The 17,323-nt window shown below is 47.9% G+C and overlaps 1 protein-coding gene across 7 annotated transcripts in view; it reads right to left on the bottom strand.

Moving 5' to 3' along the window:
* The window catches only part of EPS15L1 (epidermal growth factor receptor pathway substrate 15 like 1), a 120,635-nt gene that overhangs the window by 83,276 nt on the left and 20,036 nt on the right, over positions 1-17,323 (bottom strand). For 5 of the 7 annotated variants that reach the window (XM_050769495.1, XM_050769496.1, XM_050769500.1 and 2 more), the window contains exons 2-6: positions 7,098-7,139; positions 6,812-6,901; positions 5,934-5,981; positions 2,511-2,606; positions 1,671-1,733 (exon numbers count right to left, since the gene is read on the bottom strand). In XM_050769495.1, coding sequence (XP_050625452.1) covers positions 1,671-1,733; positions 2,511-2,606; positions 5,934-5,981; positions 6,812-6,901; positions 7,098-7,139 — 339 coding nt within the window. Of the gene's footprint in view, positions 1-1,670; positions 1,734-2,510; positions 2,607-5,933; positions 5,982-6,811; positions 6,902-7,097; positions 7,140-17,323 lie in introns of those variants that run through there. The other 2 variants (XM_050769497.1, XM_050769499.1) reach the window with 2 other exon arrangements.

The following is a 17,323-nucleotide window of genomic DNA, read 5'->3' as shown; positions in this document are numbered from 1 at the left end:
AATACCGCATGATGCCACTCATAGGAGGTCCCCTCCTCCCTAGGCATATCCATGGAGACAGAAAGCAGAATGATGGGTGCCAGGGGTTGAGGGAGTGGAAGGTTCAGGTATAGAGTTTCAGTCTGGGAGGATGAGAAGGTTCTGGAGATGGACGGTGGTGATGGCTGTACAACGTGAATATATTTAACATTCCTGAACTGTACACTCAGAAATGGTTAAGATGGTAAATGTTATGTGATGTGTCTTTCAGCCACAATAAAAACCTTTTAATTTTTAAAAGAGAAAAACCAAGACAGTGCCCTCAGTCAGAGATGAGATCACCGGCAGACACCGCATGCTCTCACGGCTGTTGGTGCTAAGAAGCTGAGCGCTGCAGGTCTGTCTCGGGGGCCTGAGATCCTCTCCCGGCCATCAGACTTGCTGACTCAGTGCCTTCAGAAGCCCAGGAATGTTCACAACGGAAACAAACACTTGGCACTTCGGGCTTGTTCTTTCTGACTGTGGCTGTGAATGGAATGCACAATCTTTCTTGACCATAATCCACCCCAATTACAGCGCCTGGTCCTGCACTCCCTGACTCCTCTCTGCAAGGTCCCCAGGCCCCTCAGTCCCAGCTCTTCTAATGAGGCCTGGACATAACCCCTGCTGGAAAAGATGGAAAAGAGCCATCACATTTTAAATAATAAGATCTCTTGGCAGTGTTTCCCATGACAAAGTAGCTCTGTTTCAAAGTCCACATAATGCGCTGGATGAAAAGGAGAAACCCTTCACCACAGTGACTGCCACTGGCAAAGTGCTCGATGACAGAGGTGACTGCATGACTCCTTGGTCACATGACACATCTTCATGTCCTCTCCCTGCACAGATGCCCCCTACCCAACCCATGACCTCTCCAAGAAGGGAACAAACCAACCGTGTAAACATGGGACACAAGTACTTGGGACCTTTGCTTGATAGCAAGTGTTATTCATGTCAGGATTTAAGCCACACAAACGTGAGGAAATGTGACAGTCTGAAAGTGAAGGGAAGGTGAGGAGGCCTCACGTTATCTGGAGGGACCACGCTCACTTCCTTTAGAAGGAATTCTGTACTTAGAAGACAGCCCTCATTTTTTTTTGTCTTTCTGGAAGCAGTAGCATATCTTTCCAGCCACAACATCCTCTGTTTTAAAAATAACACTTCAAGTGCTGAGAGAGGCTGTTCACAAAGCAATCAGAACATCAGGGAGGAAAGAATAGTAACATGCAAAGTGGCTGGAAAGAAGCGAGAAAGCAAGGAACACATTTGGGGGTCCACGTGCTTGCAAGCTCTCACCGTTTCCTCTTCTATTCTGAATAAGCAACACAAGCAGCAAAAACCACAGAATGTAACCTAAAGATGCAAGATTTAAACTGCAGTCCTTTAATAATCCAATTCCTGACACTTAGTTGAACCGATAGGCAACTCCCAATTCCAGTGAAGGGCCATAGCCTTTGTAAAAGGTGTTCAGAAGAGGCGTTTCATCCGAGTGCTGTGGACATTCACACTGAGACAGAAGAGCTGACACAATCATCCTATAAAATGTTCTGAACAACATCAAACTAGAACAATTCCAGAACAATTCTAGAACAACTGCTGGAACAATTCAATCTGAAGGAGAGCCAAGGAGGGACCTATTCCCGTTCACTTACCCTCACAGCCCAGTGGGCCTCTGCAGAGGGCGGTGTGACCATCAGAGGGCTGCTGGTGTCGTGCTGAGAAGAGAGAGAAACATTCCTTTGTGGCTGGCACAGAATTAAATCATAGGTGGGTGGGTTTGCTGAAAAGGATACACGTTTCAAAGTGCTTTCAAAAAAGGGAAGACTTCAAAAAGTTAAACACAGAATCATCACATGACCCAGCAATTCCACTCCTATGTATTGACTCAAATGAATTAAAAACGGTTGTCCAAACAAATCCTTGTACATGAATGCTCGCAGCAGCACTATTCACAACAGTCAAAAAGGTGGAAATAACCCACATGTCCACAGAGAGATGAGTGGATAAAGATGTGGTCCATCCACTAAATGGAATATGGAAACACTGATCCATTCTACAACATGGATGAGCCCTGAAAACACGATGCTGAGAGAGAGAGAGGCCAGACACAAAAGACCATGTTAGAGAATTCCATTGACATGAAATGTCCAGAACAGGCAAATCCATTGACAGAAATAAAATTAGTGGTTGCCAGCGACTGGGAGGGAGAGACAAGGAGTGATTACTTAATGTGGATGGGGTCTTCTTGTGGGGGGATGAAAATGTTCTGGAGCTAGACAGAGGCAATGACTGCACAACGCTGTAAATGTACTAAATGCCACTGAAGAGTTCACTTTAAAATTATTAATTTTCTATTATGTGAATTTCACCACAATAAAAGGGGAAGGCTAGAGAAAACATGGAGATATACACGCAAATATACACATGCACATACACACGCACACACATCTGGTATTAGAAGAATGTGAACTTGAAGGACTTCGGACACTCACAAATTTAGGTGGCGGCATGCTCAAATTCAGATTGCTCAAGGTAACTTCATGGCCACTCTGTGCACAGGCCACCAGTCTCAGTGCAACATAGAAACCCTGCAAGTCCAAAGAAAGGGAAGGAGTAAACAGCACATCGCCAGTGAGGGTAGGGGGAGCTGTCTCTAACAGTAGGCTTCAGGGGAAGAGGACGTCCACTTCAACAATGAAGACTGTCCATGCAAAAACCCCTGGCGTTGGGCTGAACTGGACTCACCTTGGGGACATCGCTTAAATGAATACACTAAAATGGACTTGTCCTGGCTGGGTGTGGTGGCTCATGTCTGTAATCCTAGCACTTCGGGAGGCCAAGGCAGGTGGATCACCTGAGGTCAGGAGTTCAAGACCAGCCTGGCCAACATGGCGAAACCTCATCTCTACTAAGAATACAAAAATCAGCCAGGCATGGTGACAGGTGCCTGAAATCCCAGCTATTTGGGAGGCTGAGGCAGGAGAATCCCTTGAACTCAGGGAGTGGAGGCTGCAGTGAGCCAAGATCACACCACTTCACTCCAGGCTGGGCAAAAAAGAGCAAAATTCCGTCTCAAAATAAATAAATAAAATAAAACAAAATGGACTTATGTTCCACTGCATCTCAAAATCTGTAAAATTTCAGATGCAAGCATTTTCCAAAACCTATAAGCTCCCAACATTTAGGAAGTGTTAGGTTGTATAAGGCAACAAAGTTAACATGGTTAAGGTGATGAATGATGGACCAAATATGTGCCAAATCTGTGTGTGTTTGTTTTAGAGATGGGGTCTCACTCTGTCACCCAGAGTGCAGTGGCACAATCACAGCTCACTGTAACCTCAAACTCCTGGGCTCAAGCGATCCTCCTGCCTCAGTCTCCTGAGTAGCAGGGACCACAGGTGTGCACCACTATGCCCAGCTAAGTTTTTATTTATTTTTTTAGAGGTGGGATCTCACTACATTGCCCAGGCTGATCTCAAACTCCTGTCCTCCTGCCTTAGTTTCCTGAGTAGTTAGGATGAGAGGTATGAGCCACTGCACCTGGCTAGGTGTTGAATTTTTTAAAAAGCAGTCTGAAATACACACGGTTGGTCAGAAACTTGTATCTGTGGTTCACCACGATCCCCTCAGCCTCACTAAACGGAACATCCCCTGCCCATCCCCAGCGGCCTGACATGGACCCCACCTTGACACCAGAAGAAAGAAGTTGAACTAGGCTGTCAGATGCCTCCCCTCCTAACCCAGGACCCACCACACACAGGCTCAGTGGACTTGTGAGGCATCACCTAGCTTCAAGAGTGTTTTGTGTTTTTTTTTTTTTTAATTAACTGGCCTAAGAACATGGATACTTTTAAAGCTATAAATATTGTTAACAGTTTTAAAAGTGTCTTCCAAGAGATAAGTGCTAGGATCGGCCTTTCTCAGCCTGCTGTCCTCAGAAGCTCTTGTAGAGTGTGGAGGATCATAAGAGGGTGTTGAGAAAAGGGGACCTTTCATTCCTGCAAGATCTGAGAAAAGAGAAAAATTAATAAATAAATAGCAAACAAAAGGGGATTAAGCAAGTTTAGGGGAGGCTGGGCACAGTGGCTCATGCCTGTAATCCCAGCACTTTGGGAGGCCGAGGTGGGTGGATCACGAGGTCAGGAGATCGAGACCATCCTGGCTAACACAGTGAAACCCCGTCTCTACTAAAAATACAAAAAAAAAAAAAAAAAAAATTAGCTGGGCATAGGGGCAGACGCCTGTAGTCCCAGCTATTCGGGAGGCTGAGGCAGTAGAATGGCATGAACCCAGGAGGCAGAGCTTGCAGTGAGCTAAGATTGGGCCACGGTACTCCAGCCTGGGCGACAGAGCGACAATCCATCTCAAAAAAAAAAAAAAAAGTAAATTTAGGGGAACTGCATTAAGTCAAGTCAAATTTCTTTTCTACAGGAATTCTCAGAAACTTTAACATGCAGACATGAGGCTGGGCACAGCGGCTCACGCCTGTAATCCCAGCACTTAGGGAGGCCAAGATGGGAGGATTGCTTGGGCACAGGAGTTCGAGACCAACCTGGGCAAAATAGCGAGACCTTATCTCTACAAAAAATAATAAAAATTAGCCAGGTGTGGCAGTGTGTGCCTGTGGCCTCAGGTACATGGGAGACTGAGGCAGAGGATCACTTGAACCCAGAAGGTTGAGGCTGCAGTAAGCCATGATCGCACCACTGCACTCCAGCCTGGGCAAGAGTGAGGCTCAAAAAATAAAAAATAAAAATAAATTAAAAAAATAAAAAAACACATGCAGATGTGCACCATGAACCTAAGAAGGGAGGTACAAGTGAAGGGGCTTCCTGACAGACTAGCTCACAAGTCATGGCACAGCACAAACAAGGTCCCTTCCAACAAAACGGCCATCTATGACCACTTAAAATCACAGGCTAAGTATTCCTCATCCCAAATACTTGGGATCAGGAGAGTTTCAGATTTCAGATTTTTTTTTTTTTTTCCTCAGATGGAGTTTTCGCTCTGGAGACTGAGGCACGAGAATCTTGTGAATCCAGTGGGCAGAGGCTGCAGTGAGCCAAGATCATGTCACTACACTCCAGCCTGGGCAAGAGTGAGACTCTGTCTCAAAAAAAAAAAAAAAAAAAAAAAAAAACTCTGATTAAGGCCTTTAGGCAAAGTTACACTTTGTTACATTAATAACACCAATGTGGCTGGGAGTGGTGGCTCATGCTCATAATCCCAGTCCTTTGGGAGGCCGAGGTGGGCGGATCACTTGAGGTCAGGAGTTTAAGACCAGCCTGGCCAACATGGTGAAACCCCATCTCTACCAAAAATACAAAAATTAGCCAGGCATGATGGTGCTCACCTGTAATCCCAGCTACTCCAGAGGCTGAGGCTGGGGAATCGCTTGATCCTGGGAGGTGGAGGTAGCAGTGAGCCGAGATTGCACTACTGCACTCCAGCCTGGGCGACAGAGTGAGACTCCATGTCAAAAAAATAAAAAATAAAAAATAACACCAATGTTACTTTCTGGCTCTGATCACTGTGCTGTGATTATTTAAGAGGCCATCACTAGGGAGAGCTGGCAAAAGATACACAGTAACCCTCCAAGCTATTTGTGCAACTTCCACGAGAGACTGGTCCAAAATAAAAAGTCTGGACAACACTTTAATCACATGTAAGGTTACAAAACATTAAAAGAAAAATAAATAAATAAATAAAAATAAAAGATACACTAGCCATGAAAGATGGCTCCCAGTGTTTAAAAGACCTTTGTTTCAAATGAAAGCTTCAGGTGTTAAGTTTGACAGCTGTGCTCATGCCTAGTAATACTTGACAGTGGAGGAATGTGGAAGGAGCCGTGGAGGTCACCCAGCCTGAGGGCTCTGCCCAGCCCCTCCACTTGCTCTGTGTACATGTGTATATACCTGTTTGTCCAAGAACCCTTTACCTTCTGGGTCAGCCAAGTCCCATATCTGTGGAAACACAAAAATGCTCATAAGCATGACTGCTGATCACTGTGCATGTGTTAACAAAAACCAGAGCTGCCAACACCCCACCACCGGCCTTGTGGGGCAGGAGTGACTGTCCCCAGGTTGTTCTGCAGATGAAGAGGCCAATTCAGATCAGCTGAATGATCTGCCCAGGGGCACACAGTCAGTCAGCGGCAGGGCCCAGAGGACATCCAGGTGCACTCAGCTCCCAAGCCAATGGTGTTTATGACACCCTTCTTCCCCCAACAAAAGTCCACAAGTGGCCAACCGCGATGGCTCACACCTGTAATCCCAGTACTTTGGGAAGCTGAGGTGGGCACATCACCTGAGGTCAGGAGTTTGAGACCAGCCTGGTCAACATAGTGAAACTCCATCTCTACTAAAAATACAAAAAATTAGCCGGGTGTGGTGGTGTGCACCTGTAATCCCAGCTACTCGAGAGGCTGAGGCAGGAGAATCACTTGAACCCGGGAGGAGGAGGTTGCAGTGAGCCAAGATCGCACCACTGCACTCCAGCCTGGGCAATAAGAGCAAAACTCTGTCTCAAAAAAAAAAAAAAAAAAAAAAAAAAAGTCCACAAGCTATCAAGACCCCAAAAGTACTCGGGTTTCTTGTCGGCTACCAAAGTAGTTGTGGGGGCTGCCACCTGGGCGTTTGGATCCACCAGCTGCAGTCTAAGAGGTCTGCAGTGACCAGGCCACTCCCCAGGAGGCCCAGCCCCACGCAAGGAGGCCAGCACAGGCTGGCCCTGACCTGAGGGGGTAGCTGTGAGGGCAGCCACAGAAGAGAAATCACTATTCATCTTCACATACCTTCCCAAGGATAATGTCCGAGAGGCCAGACTTCTTTAGAAAAAGCGCAGCTTCACTCGCCCCCACCCTCCCTGTGTATGCTGGATCGACCTGAGATGGGAGAGCAAGAGGCAAAATAACTTTTCAGCAAATGCAGCAGCAGGTGAAACAGCACCCGCCACGCTGCCTATCCGCTGGCAGCGAACAGAAAAGGACAAAAAGCCGCTCAGCCGGGCTCCTATTCCGTACTGTGCTTTCAGCTCAGGCATGCTCTAGTTCCATCTGAAAAGACATCAGCTAAACTCACCTGCTTGTAATAAGATTCATACAACGAATTTCCAGTGGGAATCTGTAAATGAAACCACAGATATTGGTCAAAAGTGAACGCATCCCCTTGGGGGAAAAAAGGGTTGACCCCTCAATTTTGTCATGACCGAAATAGATGATGATAGTTAAGAGTCAAAATGTATGCACTTTATACATCCTTTGAACACAGAATTCAGTTTATCTTCAGACACAGATATTATTATGCTTACCCGATTTAGAAAAAGTAAGCTTAATGTTCTTGAATAAATCCTAATTCTAGGGCAAACAATCCAGTCACTCAGGAAACAGCAGCAGCAGCCCAGTGTCAATTTCCATTCCTGAGCAAAGGGATTTCAGCTCCTGGAGAGCTCAGAGGGAAAAGACACTCTATCCTCTGAGATTGTTCTTTGGCTCCGGAATCAGAAAAGAAGTTTCCACATGTCATCATGAATCACCGGGCCCGCAAGCTTTCGACCGGTTTCCCTAGCCTGGGTCTGGTTCTCTCACCCATCCCATCCATCCTCCTCCAGCTACCTGAATGCTCAAAGATGCGCACTGACCAGCCCGTGCCCGGAGAGTGCTGGCCAGTGACTGTTCCCACCACGGCAGGAAGGAAGTGCGGTGTCCTCAGCTTGGCACTGAAGATATTCCACTTCCCAACACCTCAGAGCCACAAGACATCGCTGTTCAGATCTAGGGTCATGGAGTTAATCGGGGCCACCAGAGGCCACACCTGGATCCAGCCTGGCTGGCAGCCAAGTCCAGACACTTCCCACCATATCCTGACCTCTGCCAGAGGTCTCCCAGGGGAGAGAAGGGACACCCAGGGGAGTGTGCCAACCTGGTGGGGAATTATGCAGCCCCTGAAATGCTGGCTGTAAAAGTTTACGTGTGTTGGTATTACAAACCTGCCGCTGATGTAATAAGCAATAAAAGTGAAGAATGCACAATGATGCCTAATTATACAGAATGGGTGTGTAAACAGCTAAAGAGAATAGCCGGGCGCGGTGGCTCAAGCCTGTAATCCCAGCACTTTGGGAGGCCGAGACGGGTGGATCACGAGGTCAGGAGATCGAGACCATCCTGGCTAACACAGTGAAACCCCGTCTCTACTAAAAAATACAAAAAAACTAGCCGGGCGTGGTGGCGGACGCCTGTAGTCCCAGCTATTCGGGAGGCTGAGGCAGGCGAATGGCGTGAACCCGGGAGGCGGAGCTTGCAGTGAGCTGAGATCCGGCCACTGCACTCCAGCCTGGGTGACAGAGCAAGACTCCGTCTCAAAAAAAAAAAAAAAAAGAGAATAGAACTGGGCAGGGAAAAGAGGACTGTCTCGGGGGCAGGATTACAGTATTTATCCAACAAATTCTCAGACTGCTGTTGTACGATTTCTCACGACGAATAAAACCAGGGGGACGTAGGCTCCTTCCAGTTATGGTCATTGGATTTGAACCAATATGCACCCACCACTTGCATATTGTTGTGCTACAAAAGGTCACTTCAAGCTAAAAATAATGCCCGGGCCGGGCGCGGTGGCTCACACCTGTAATCGCAGCACTTTGGGAGGCCGAGGCAGGCAGATCACCTGAGGTCAGGAGTTTGAGACCTGGCCAACATGACAGAGTGAGACCCCATCTCTACAACAAATACAAAAATTAGCCAGGCGTGGTGGCGTGTGCCTGTAATTCCAGCTACTTGGGAGGCTGAGGCAGGAGAATCGCTTGAACCCAGAAGGCTGAGGTTGCAGTGAGCCAAGATCTTACCACTGCACTCCAGCCTGGGTGACAAGAGGGAAACTCTGTCTCAAAAATAAAAATAAAAATAATAATAATGCCCAGATTACGGTCAGCTTCTCTGGGGGACGCCAACACCTGTGAATGTATACAGAAGTAAAAGTTGTAATCCCAAACAGCACTTTGGGAGGCCAAGGCAGGCAGATCACGAGGTCAGGAGTTCAAGACCAGTCTGGCCAACATAGTGAAACCCCATCTCTACTAAAAATACAAAAAATTAGCCAGGTGTGGTGATGTGCATCTGTAATCCCAGCTACTCAGGAGGCTGAGACAGGCGAATCGCATTAATCCAGGAGGCAGAGATTGCAGTGAGCCAAGATTGCGCCACTGCACTCCAGCCTGGGCGACAGTGTGAGACTCTGTCTCAAAAAAAAAAAAAAGAAGAAGTGAAAGTACAGAGAAAACTACCATGACAAAATGAAAATAGAAGGAAAATAGCATAAAGATCTGAAAGGGGAGAGGAAAAAGTCAAAACAAAAAGAAAAAGAGGAAAAGAAAGGGGGAAACACTGAAAAGGCAGAAAAAACTAGAATAAAATGAAAAAGCAAGAAAAGCCAGAGATTTAGGAGTCACCATTTTTAAAACAAAGACCGAAGACATCATGGAAAAGACTTAGGAGGTAAGCGTATAGCAACAGCAGCCCCCGGATGGCTGCCTGCCTCGCACTTGGAAGCAGTGACACCATCCCTGGTGGAGTGGTACGGGAAAGACCTGGAGTGGCCATCACCCTTAATATCTTACAACCTCATTAGATGACAGTGTCCAACCATCACACCTGTGTCACCTCCTGGGTTCAAAATATGTCAGCTTATTTCCAAAATATGTCTCCCCAGAGGAAGAAGACCCACAGAAAGGAGGCCAAGGCAGGCAGGCTGTTTGTCACCTGTCAGTAAAGGTGACAGTGGTCAGGTCTAGGCAGCAAACAGCACATCGCCTGCCATGGGTTCACAGATTCCAGAGGTCCTCACTTTAGATGACAAAGGTGCCCTTCCTGCCAACGATCAGAGAGGTCCGGATCTGAAGCACATTTTCAGTCGAGTTTTTTTTTTTTTTTTTTTTTTTTTTTTGGAGACAGGGTCTTGCTCTGTCACCTAAGCTAGAGAGCAGTGGCGCAATCTCAGCTCATTACAATCTCTGTCTCCTGGATTCAAGCCATTCTCCTGCCTCAGCCTCCTGGGTAGCTGGGACAACAGGCATGCGCCACCATGCCCAGTTAATTTTTGTATTTTTAGTAGAGGCGAGGTTTCACCATGTTGGCCAGGCTGGTCTCGAACTCCTGACTTCAGGTGATCCGCCTGCTTTGGCCTGCCAAAGTGTTGGGATTACGGGCGTGAGCCACCGCGCTCGGCCCCAGGCGAGTTTTTTAACAATCTCATGGGAAGCAAGGGAAAGAGGTTTCCAAGCTACTGTGATTCCAGTGGGAAAAAAAAGAGTTTCAGTCTTTGAGGCACGCAGGGTTATTAAATATCTGCTCCACTTCCCAGGTGCTAATGAGCAACAAGATCGCAACCACGAGAAACAAGGCCCAGACTAATCCAGAAGAGCTGCTGAAGGATACAGCCCAGAGCTCCAGCCTCTGCCCATCCATGCTAAGGGCCCATCCGGCTCGAATACTTGATGACCACTGGGTGTCACTCTCAAAAGACCTACAGCTGAGGGAAAGCCCAGGGAGTATGGCTCAACCACTGCTCATCACTACGCAAGTCCATCTGGGTAACCTGGAACAATGACAGCGGTCAGAGGTTTTGATCTAATTACACATACGTCAGGTACTGCAAAAGCAGAAGGGGGAAGAAAGAAGGGAAAGCACCAGGCCTCAACTGCCACTTCCTCTTATGCCAGGCTTCTTCCCGGGAACGATAGAGTCACACCTGCACACTGCCCTGATATGTCATTGCGGCAGAACTGAAGACACGTTGCTAATGACACGAATCCCCAGCCCCAGGGAGTCTGTCACTGGCCCCTTGTGCAGAGACCTCTTGGCCCCCAAAAGGAAGACCCACAGCTACTGGGAAAGAGCCCTCTGCGTGCTGAGAGCAGCCTCTGGAGCTGCTCACCCATGTCTGACCCCAAAGTGAGCCTGGAGCCAAGCCCGAGGCAAAGGCAGAGAGGGGGCGCGCCAGGGGACGAGGCCTGCAGCGTAAGAGGCCGCAGGCGGTACCGGGGTGGCTGCAGGAATGGAAGGAAGTGCAGCAGAGCTGACCCGATGGTGTTCTCCTGCTCCAGCCCACTGTGCGGAGAAGACGCCATCTTCGCCTCTGCAGTGTGTGAATTATTGATGAGGTTCAATGTAGCCTTCAGCTCGATCTTCCAGTTGCTCTTCCTGTCTTAAAATGCTGAGACAACATGCAAAGTTCCTGTGACCTCCTCACTTATTCTCCAGCCCAGAAACAATTTACAAGTGGGATGACAGGGAGAGGGGCACATGGAGAAGGACAAGTTCACATCCTTCTGCTCTGAAGGCTTTAAAACACCACAATTTACACAAGTGCCTGTACCTGTAACCCAGGACAGCAGCTGAGATGGAGAAACCCCGCAGAACCACCTTGGAGGAGAAACTGTCTCAGGATTGTGTTCTAATGACTCCTTAGCAGAGTTCACCCAACTCTGATCCCTGCACGTGGCCAAGGGCAGGACGCCTCCTACATCATCATGCCTGGTTGCCTCCTGCTGGAACTGTCACTCTCACTCTGCTAGCAAAGTACACGCTCTCGTGCAAAACAAACCAATGATCGTCAGCCTTGGTTCAAAATGGCTTTTGGAAAGCAATCCATTTTCACTGTAAAATGTTCAGAGAAGTACCTATAATCCTTTGTTTCATATCCAGTACCTCTCATCCTCCCAACAACGCTAAAGGGCAGGTAATATTACTAGTCCCAGTTGACAGGTGGGGAAACTAAGTTTGCCCTGCTCAGGACCACAACAGCCAATGAGCAATAGTCAGCGAAGCACCCAGGATGGGTGGTCCTGGAGTCTGACCCTCACTTACTGTGCACCCTGTAATGACAGCCCAAGTGTCACAGGGCTGGGCACCGGGCCACAGGACAGCCTCATGCATATGCTGGCCTGGGAAAATGCATGTCCGTGATGACGTGCTGGAGCATTTTATTAAACAGAAGAGGTCAAAAGCCAACACTCGATTTGAGCATATAAATGGACTTGAAAGCCAGTGTTTTCAATGACCTGCCATTTCCCCAGGAAAGCTGAGACCCCATAATGGTTGTGTTGTTCAATGCCACTGCCAAGTTTTGCAGGAAGTTAGGCACATAACACCGAAACACATCTCAGTCTGAGATCCTACTTAGAAGAATCCACAGATGCAAAAACATAGCCCAGAGTAGAGCTTGCTTGATAATCCTTCCACTTCTGCCTTCCCCTTAGAGGCCCCCACAGGCCTTGCACAACCATCACCCCACGTGAGCCCAGCCCTCCCAGCAGGCCAGCCCACATTCTGTGGGTGAGGTAACCTGGCTCAGTCATGTGGCAAGCACGTGGCAGAACTGGGACTTGACTCAAAGCATTCAAAAGGCATCAGGGAAACGCTGGGGCATGTCTAATCTTCCTGGACTGGACGGACAGCTCTCTCCAACTGCTCCATCGAAGGTTTCTACACCAGAGCTAAGGTAAATGTTACCAAGAGAAGGAGAAGACTTGGCAAGTGAAAAGAGAGCTTTTCCAAATCACAAGGAAAATACATCTCAATTAAAAATGAGCAAAGAGAAAAGAAAGGCAATTCAGAAAGAGATGCAGCAAAGTTAGAAAGAAAATGTGCCATCTCGCTAGTAATTTAAGTATTACAGGGCCAGGCACGGTGGCTCACACCTATAATCCCAGCACTTAGGGAGGCCGAGACGGATGGATCACCTGAGGTCAGGAGTTCAAGACCAGCCTGGCCAACATGATGAAACCCTGTTTCTACTAAAAATACAAAAATTAGCCAGGCATGGCAGCAGATGCCTGTAATCCCAGCTACTCAGGAAGCTGAGGCAGGAGAATCACTTGAACCTGGGAGGCGGAGGCTGCAGTGAGCCATGATCACGCCACTGCACTCTAGCCTGAGCGACAGAGGGAGACTCCATCTTCAAAAAAAAAAAGGGGCAGAGAAGCTAAAACAATTCTGAAAAAGAGTAATAAAGTGGAAGGAGTCAGTCTACCTGATTTCAAGACTGACTCTATAGCTAGAGTAGTTAAGACAGTGGAGTGTTGGCAGGGGGCAGGCACAGGCAGTAATGCACAGGACAGAATGGAGAATCTGAGAAACAGACACACACAGATATGCCCAGTGGATTTTTTGACAAAGGTGCAAAAGTATTTCAGGAGGAAGGACAGCCTTTCCATAAAGGGCACTGGAGCAATCGGCATCCATAGGAAAAATATGGGCCTTGAACTAAAAGTCTTATGCCTCGCACAAAATGTAACTCAAAATGGATCATGAGCCGGGCGCAGTGGCTCACGCCTGTAATTCCAGAACTTTGGGAGGCCAAGGCAGGCGGATCATGAGGTCAGAAGATCGAGACCCTCTTAACTAACACGGTGAAACCCCGTCTCTACTAAAAATACAAAAAATTAGCCGGGCGTGGTGGCGGGCGCCTGTAGTCCCAGCTACTCAGGAGGCTGAGGCAGGAGAATGGCGTGAACCCGGGAGGCGGAGCTTGCAGTGAGCCGAGATCACACCACTGCACTCCAGTCTGGGCGACAGAGCGAAACTCTGGCTCAAAAAAAAAAAAAGGATCATGAATTCAAATGTAAAACATAATCCTCAGGATCTAGGGCAAGGCAAAGAGCTCTTAGACTTGACACCAAAAGCCTGATTCATAAAAGGAAAGATTGGCAGACAAACTTTATGTTTGCACTGTGAAAGGGCCAGGTAAGGCCTGGCGTGGTGGCTCATGCCTATAATCCCAGCACTTTGGGAGGCCGAGGCAGGAGGATCACCAGAGGTCGGGAGTTCAAGACCAGTCTGACCTACAGGGAGAAACCCCGTCTCTACTAAAAATGTAAAATTAGCCGGGCATGGTGGCGCATGCCTGTAATCCCAGCTACTCGGGAGGCTGAGGCAGGAGAATCACTTGAACCCAGGAGGCAGAGGTTGAGGTGAGCCGAGATCGTGCCATCGCACTCCAGCCTGGGCAACAAGAGCAAAACTCCGTATTTAAAAAAAAAAAAAAAAAAAAAAAAAAGGTTAAAAAAAAAAAAAAGGTCAGGCGCGGTGGCTCACACTGTAATCCCAGCACTTTGGGAGGCTGAGGTGGGTGGATCGCCTGAGGTTAGGAGTTCAAGACCAGCCTGGCCGACATGGCAAAACCCCATCTCTACTAAAAATACGAAAAAAATTAGCTGGGCATAGTAGTGTGCACCTGTAACCCCAGCTACCCAGGAGGCTGAGCCAGGAGAATTGCTTGAACCCAGGGGGCAGAGGCTGCAGTGAGCTGAGATTGTGCCACTGTACTCTAGCCTGGGCGACAGGGCAAGGGCAAGACTCCATCTCAAAAAAAAAAAAAAAAAAAAAAAAAAAAAACCCAGAAAAAGGCAAGCTACAGACTAGAAAGAAAGGTTTGCAAAGCACATGTCCAACAAAGGACTACTATCTAAAATACATACTAGAGAGTTCTCAAATTCAACAGCACCAAAAAGGAAACAATCAAATTAGAACATGGGCAAGCCTTGAGTCCCAGCACTTCGGGAGGCCAAAGCAGGAGGACTGCTTGAGCCCAGGAGTTCAAGACCAGCCTGGGCAACATAGTAAGACCCCATCTCTACATGAAATTTAAAAACTAGCCACGTGTGGTGGTGCACACCTGTAGTCCCAGCTACTCAGGAGACTGAAGCAGGAGGACTGCTTGAGCCTAGGAGTTGAAGACCAGCCTGGGCAACATAACAAGATCTGATTTCTAATAAAATTAAAAAAAAAAAAAACGAAGAAAAAAAGAACATAGGCAAAAGATCTGAAGGCAAAAAGATATTTCACCAAAGAGGAAATATAGCAGATGGCAAATAAACATATGAAAATATGTTCAACATCATTAGCCAATAGGAGAATGGAAATTAAAACCACAGTAAGATGCCACTGCACGCCTCTCAGAGTGGCTAAAAATAACAAATAGTGGCCGGGCGCGGTGGCTCAAGCCTGTAATCCCAGCACTTTGGGAGGCCGAGACGGGCGGATCACAAGGTCAGGAGATCGAGACCAGCCTGGCTAATACGGTGAAACCCCGTCTCTACTAAAAAAATACAAAAAACTAGCCGGGTGAGGTGGCAGGCGCCTGTAGTCCCAGCTACTCGGGAGGCTGAGGCAGGAGAATGGCATAGACCCGGGAGGCGGAGCTTGCAGTGAGCTGAGATGCGGCCACTGCACTCCAGCCTGGGCGACAGAGCGAGACTCTGTCTCAAAAAAAAAAAAAAAAAAAAAAAAAAAAAAAAAAGAGTGACAACATCAAATGCTGGTGAGGATGCAGAGACACTGGGCCACTCATACACTGCTGATGGGAAGGTAAAAAGGTACGGCAACTCTGGAAACAGATTGGCAGTTTCTTAAAAAAGCAACAACAACAAAAAACTAAACTAAACACGAAACTACATGACCCAGCAACTGTCCTGGGCGTTTACCCGAGAGAAACGAAGAGTGATGCTCACACTACATCCTGTATGCAGTCTTGGCCACAGCTTTATATGTCACTGCTCCAAACTGGTAACACCCTGAACATCCTCCAATAAGTGAGTGGTTCAGCAAACTGTGGTCTAAGCACACCATGGAATACTACTCAGCAATGAAAACGAATGAACGGCTGACACACATGCAATAATCTGGATTTATTTCCAGAGAATTATGCTGAATGACAAAGGTCAACCCTCAAAGGTTACATACTGAATAATTCCATTAGATAACATCATTAAAATACAAAATTGTAAAAATGAACAGAGTGGTGGTTGCTGGGGATAAGGAAGAGATGGGCAGGGAGGGAAGTGGGTGTGGCTATCAAAGGGCAACAGGAGGTACGTGTTCTGTCTCTGGCTATCAACAAGATCCTATCTCTACAAAAAATGAAAAATAATAATAGGCCGGGCGCGGTGGCTCAAGCCTGTAATCCCAGCACTTTGGGAGGCCGAGACGGGTGGATCACGAGGTCAGGAGATCGAGACCATCCTGGCTAACACGGTGAAACCCCGTCTCTACTAAAAAATACAAAAAACTAGCCAGGCGAGGTGGCGGGTGCCTGTAATCCCAGCTACTCGGGAGGCTGAGGCAGGAGAATGGCGTAAACCCGGGAGGCGGAGCTTGCAGTGAGCTGAGATCCGGCCACTGCACTCCAGTCTGGGCACAGAGCGAGACTCCGTCTCAAAAAAAAAAAAAAAAAAGAAAAATAATAATAATAATAATCACGCATGCTGGCACATGCCTGTTGTTCCAGCTACTCAGGAGGCTGAGGCAGGAGGATCGCCTGAGCCCAGGAGTTCAAGGCTGCAGTGAGCTATGATTGTGCTACTGCACTACAGCCTGGGCAACAGACCTGTCTCTTAAAAAAGAGGAAAAAAAAGCTTTCAAACCTTGATTCTGTGCTCCGACGCCCTCCCCGGTCCATGTCATTCACCTTGCTGCTTTGCTGCATGTCTACACTCTCAAGGGTGGTTCTATTCCTTCTTGGTTCCTCTCCAGGGCAGGGAGTGCAGGCCTTACCCCTGTGCCATGCCCCACTGCAGGCCCTGAGTTCTGTCTGGGCGGGACAGAGTCCTTGAGCCCCAGATCTGTCCACCTTCTTCCTTTTTTTTTTTTTTTTTTTTGAGACAGAGTCTCGCTTTGTTGCCCAGGCTGGAGTGTAATGGTGCGATCTCAGCTCACTGTAACCTCCGCCTCCCAGGTTCAAGTGAGTCTCCTGCCTCAGCCTCCTAAGTAGCTGGGATTACAGGCACACAACAACACACCTGGCTAATTTTTTGTATTTTTAGTAGAGACAAGGTTTCACCATGTTGGCCAGGCTGGTCTCCCACTCCTGACCTCAGGTGATCCACCTGCCTCGGCCTCCCAAAGTGCTGGGATTACAGGCATGAGCCACCAGGCCCAGCCAGGGCATGTCCAACTTCTGCTGGTCTTACAAGGTGGTCATTTGGGTCCCCAGAGAGAATCCAGGACTCTTCCTTCAGATCCTGAACATAGCCATCATCATCAGTATCCCAGATGCAATACTCTACCACCATTATGCAAATGTTACTTCAGAGGAAACGGGATAAATGGTACAGACTCTTTTTTTTTTTTTTTTAGACGGAGCCTTGCTCTGTCGCCCAGGCTGGAGTGCAGCGGTGCGATCCCAGCTCACTAAAACCTCCGCCTCCCGGGTTCAAGTGATTCTCCTGCCTCACCCTCCTGAGTAGCTGGGATTACAGGCACCCGCCATCATGCCCAGCTAATTTTTATATTTTTGTAGAGACGGGGTTTTACCAT

The sequence above is a fragment of the Macaca thibetana genome, chromosome 19 (assembly GCF_024542745.1).
Source record: "Macaca thibetana thibetana isolate TM-01 chromosome 19, ASM2454274v1, whole genome shotgun sequence".
Classification (NCBI taxonomy): domain Eukaryota; kingdom Metazoa; phylum Chordata; class Mammalia; order Primates; family Cercopithecidae; genus Macaca; species Macaca thibetana.
This window is presented reverse-complemented; position numbering and strand designations above follow the sequence as displayed.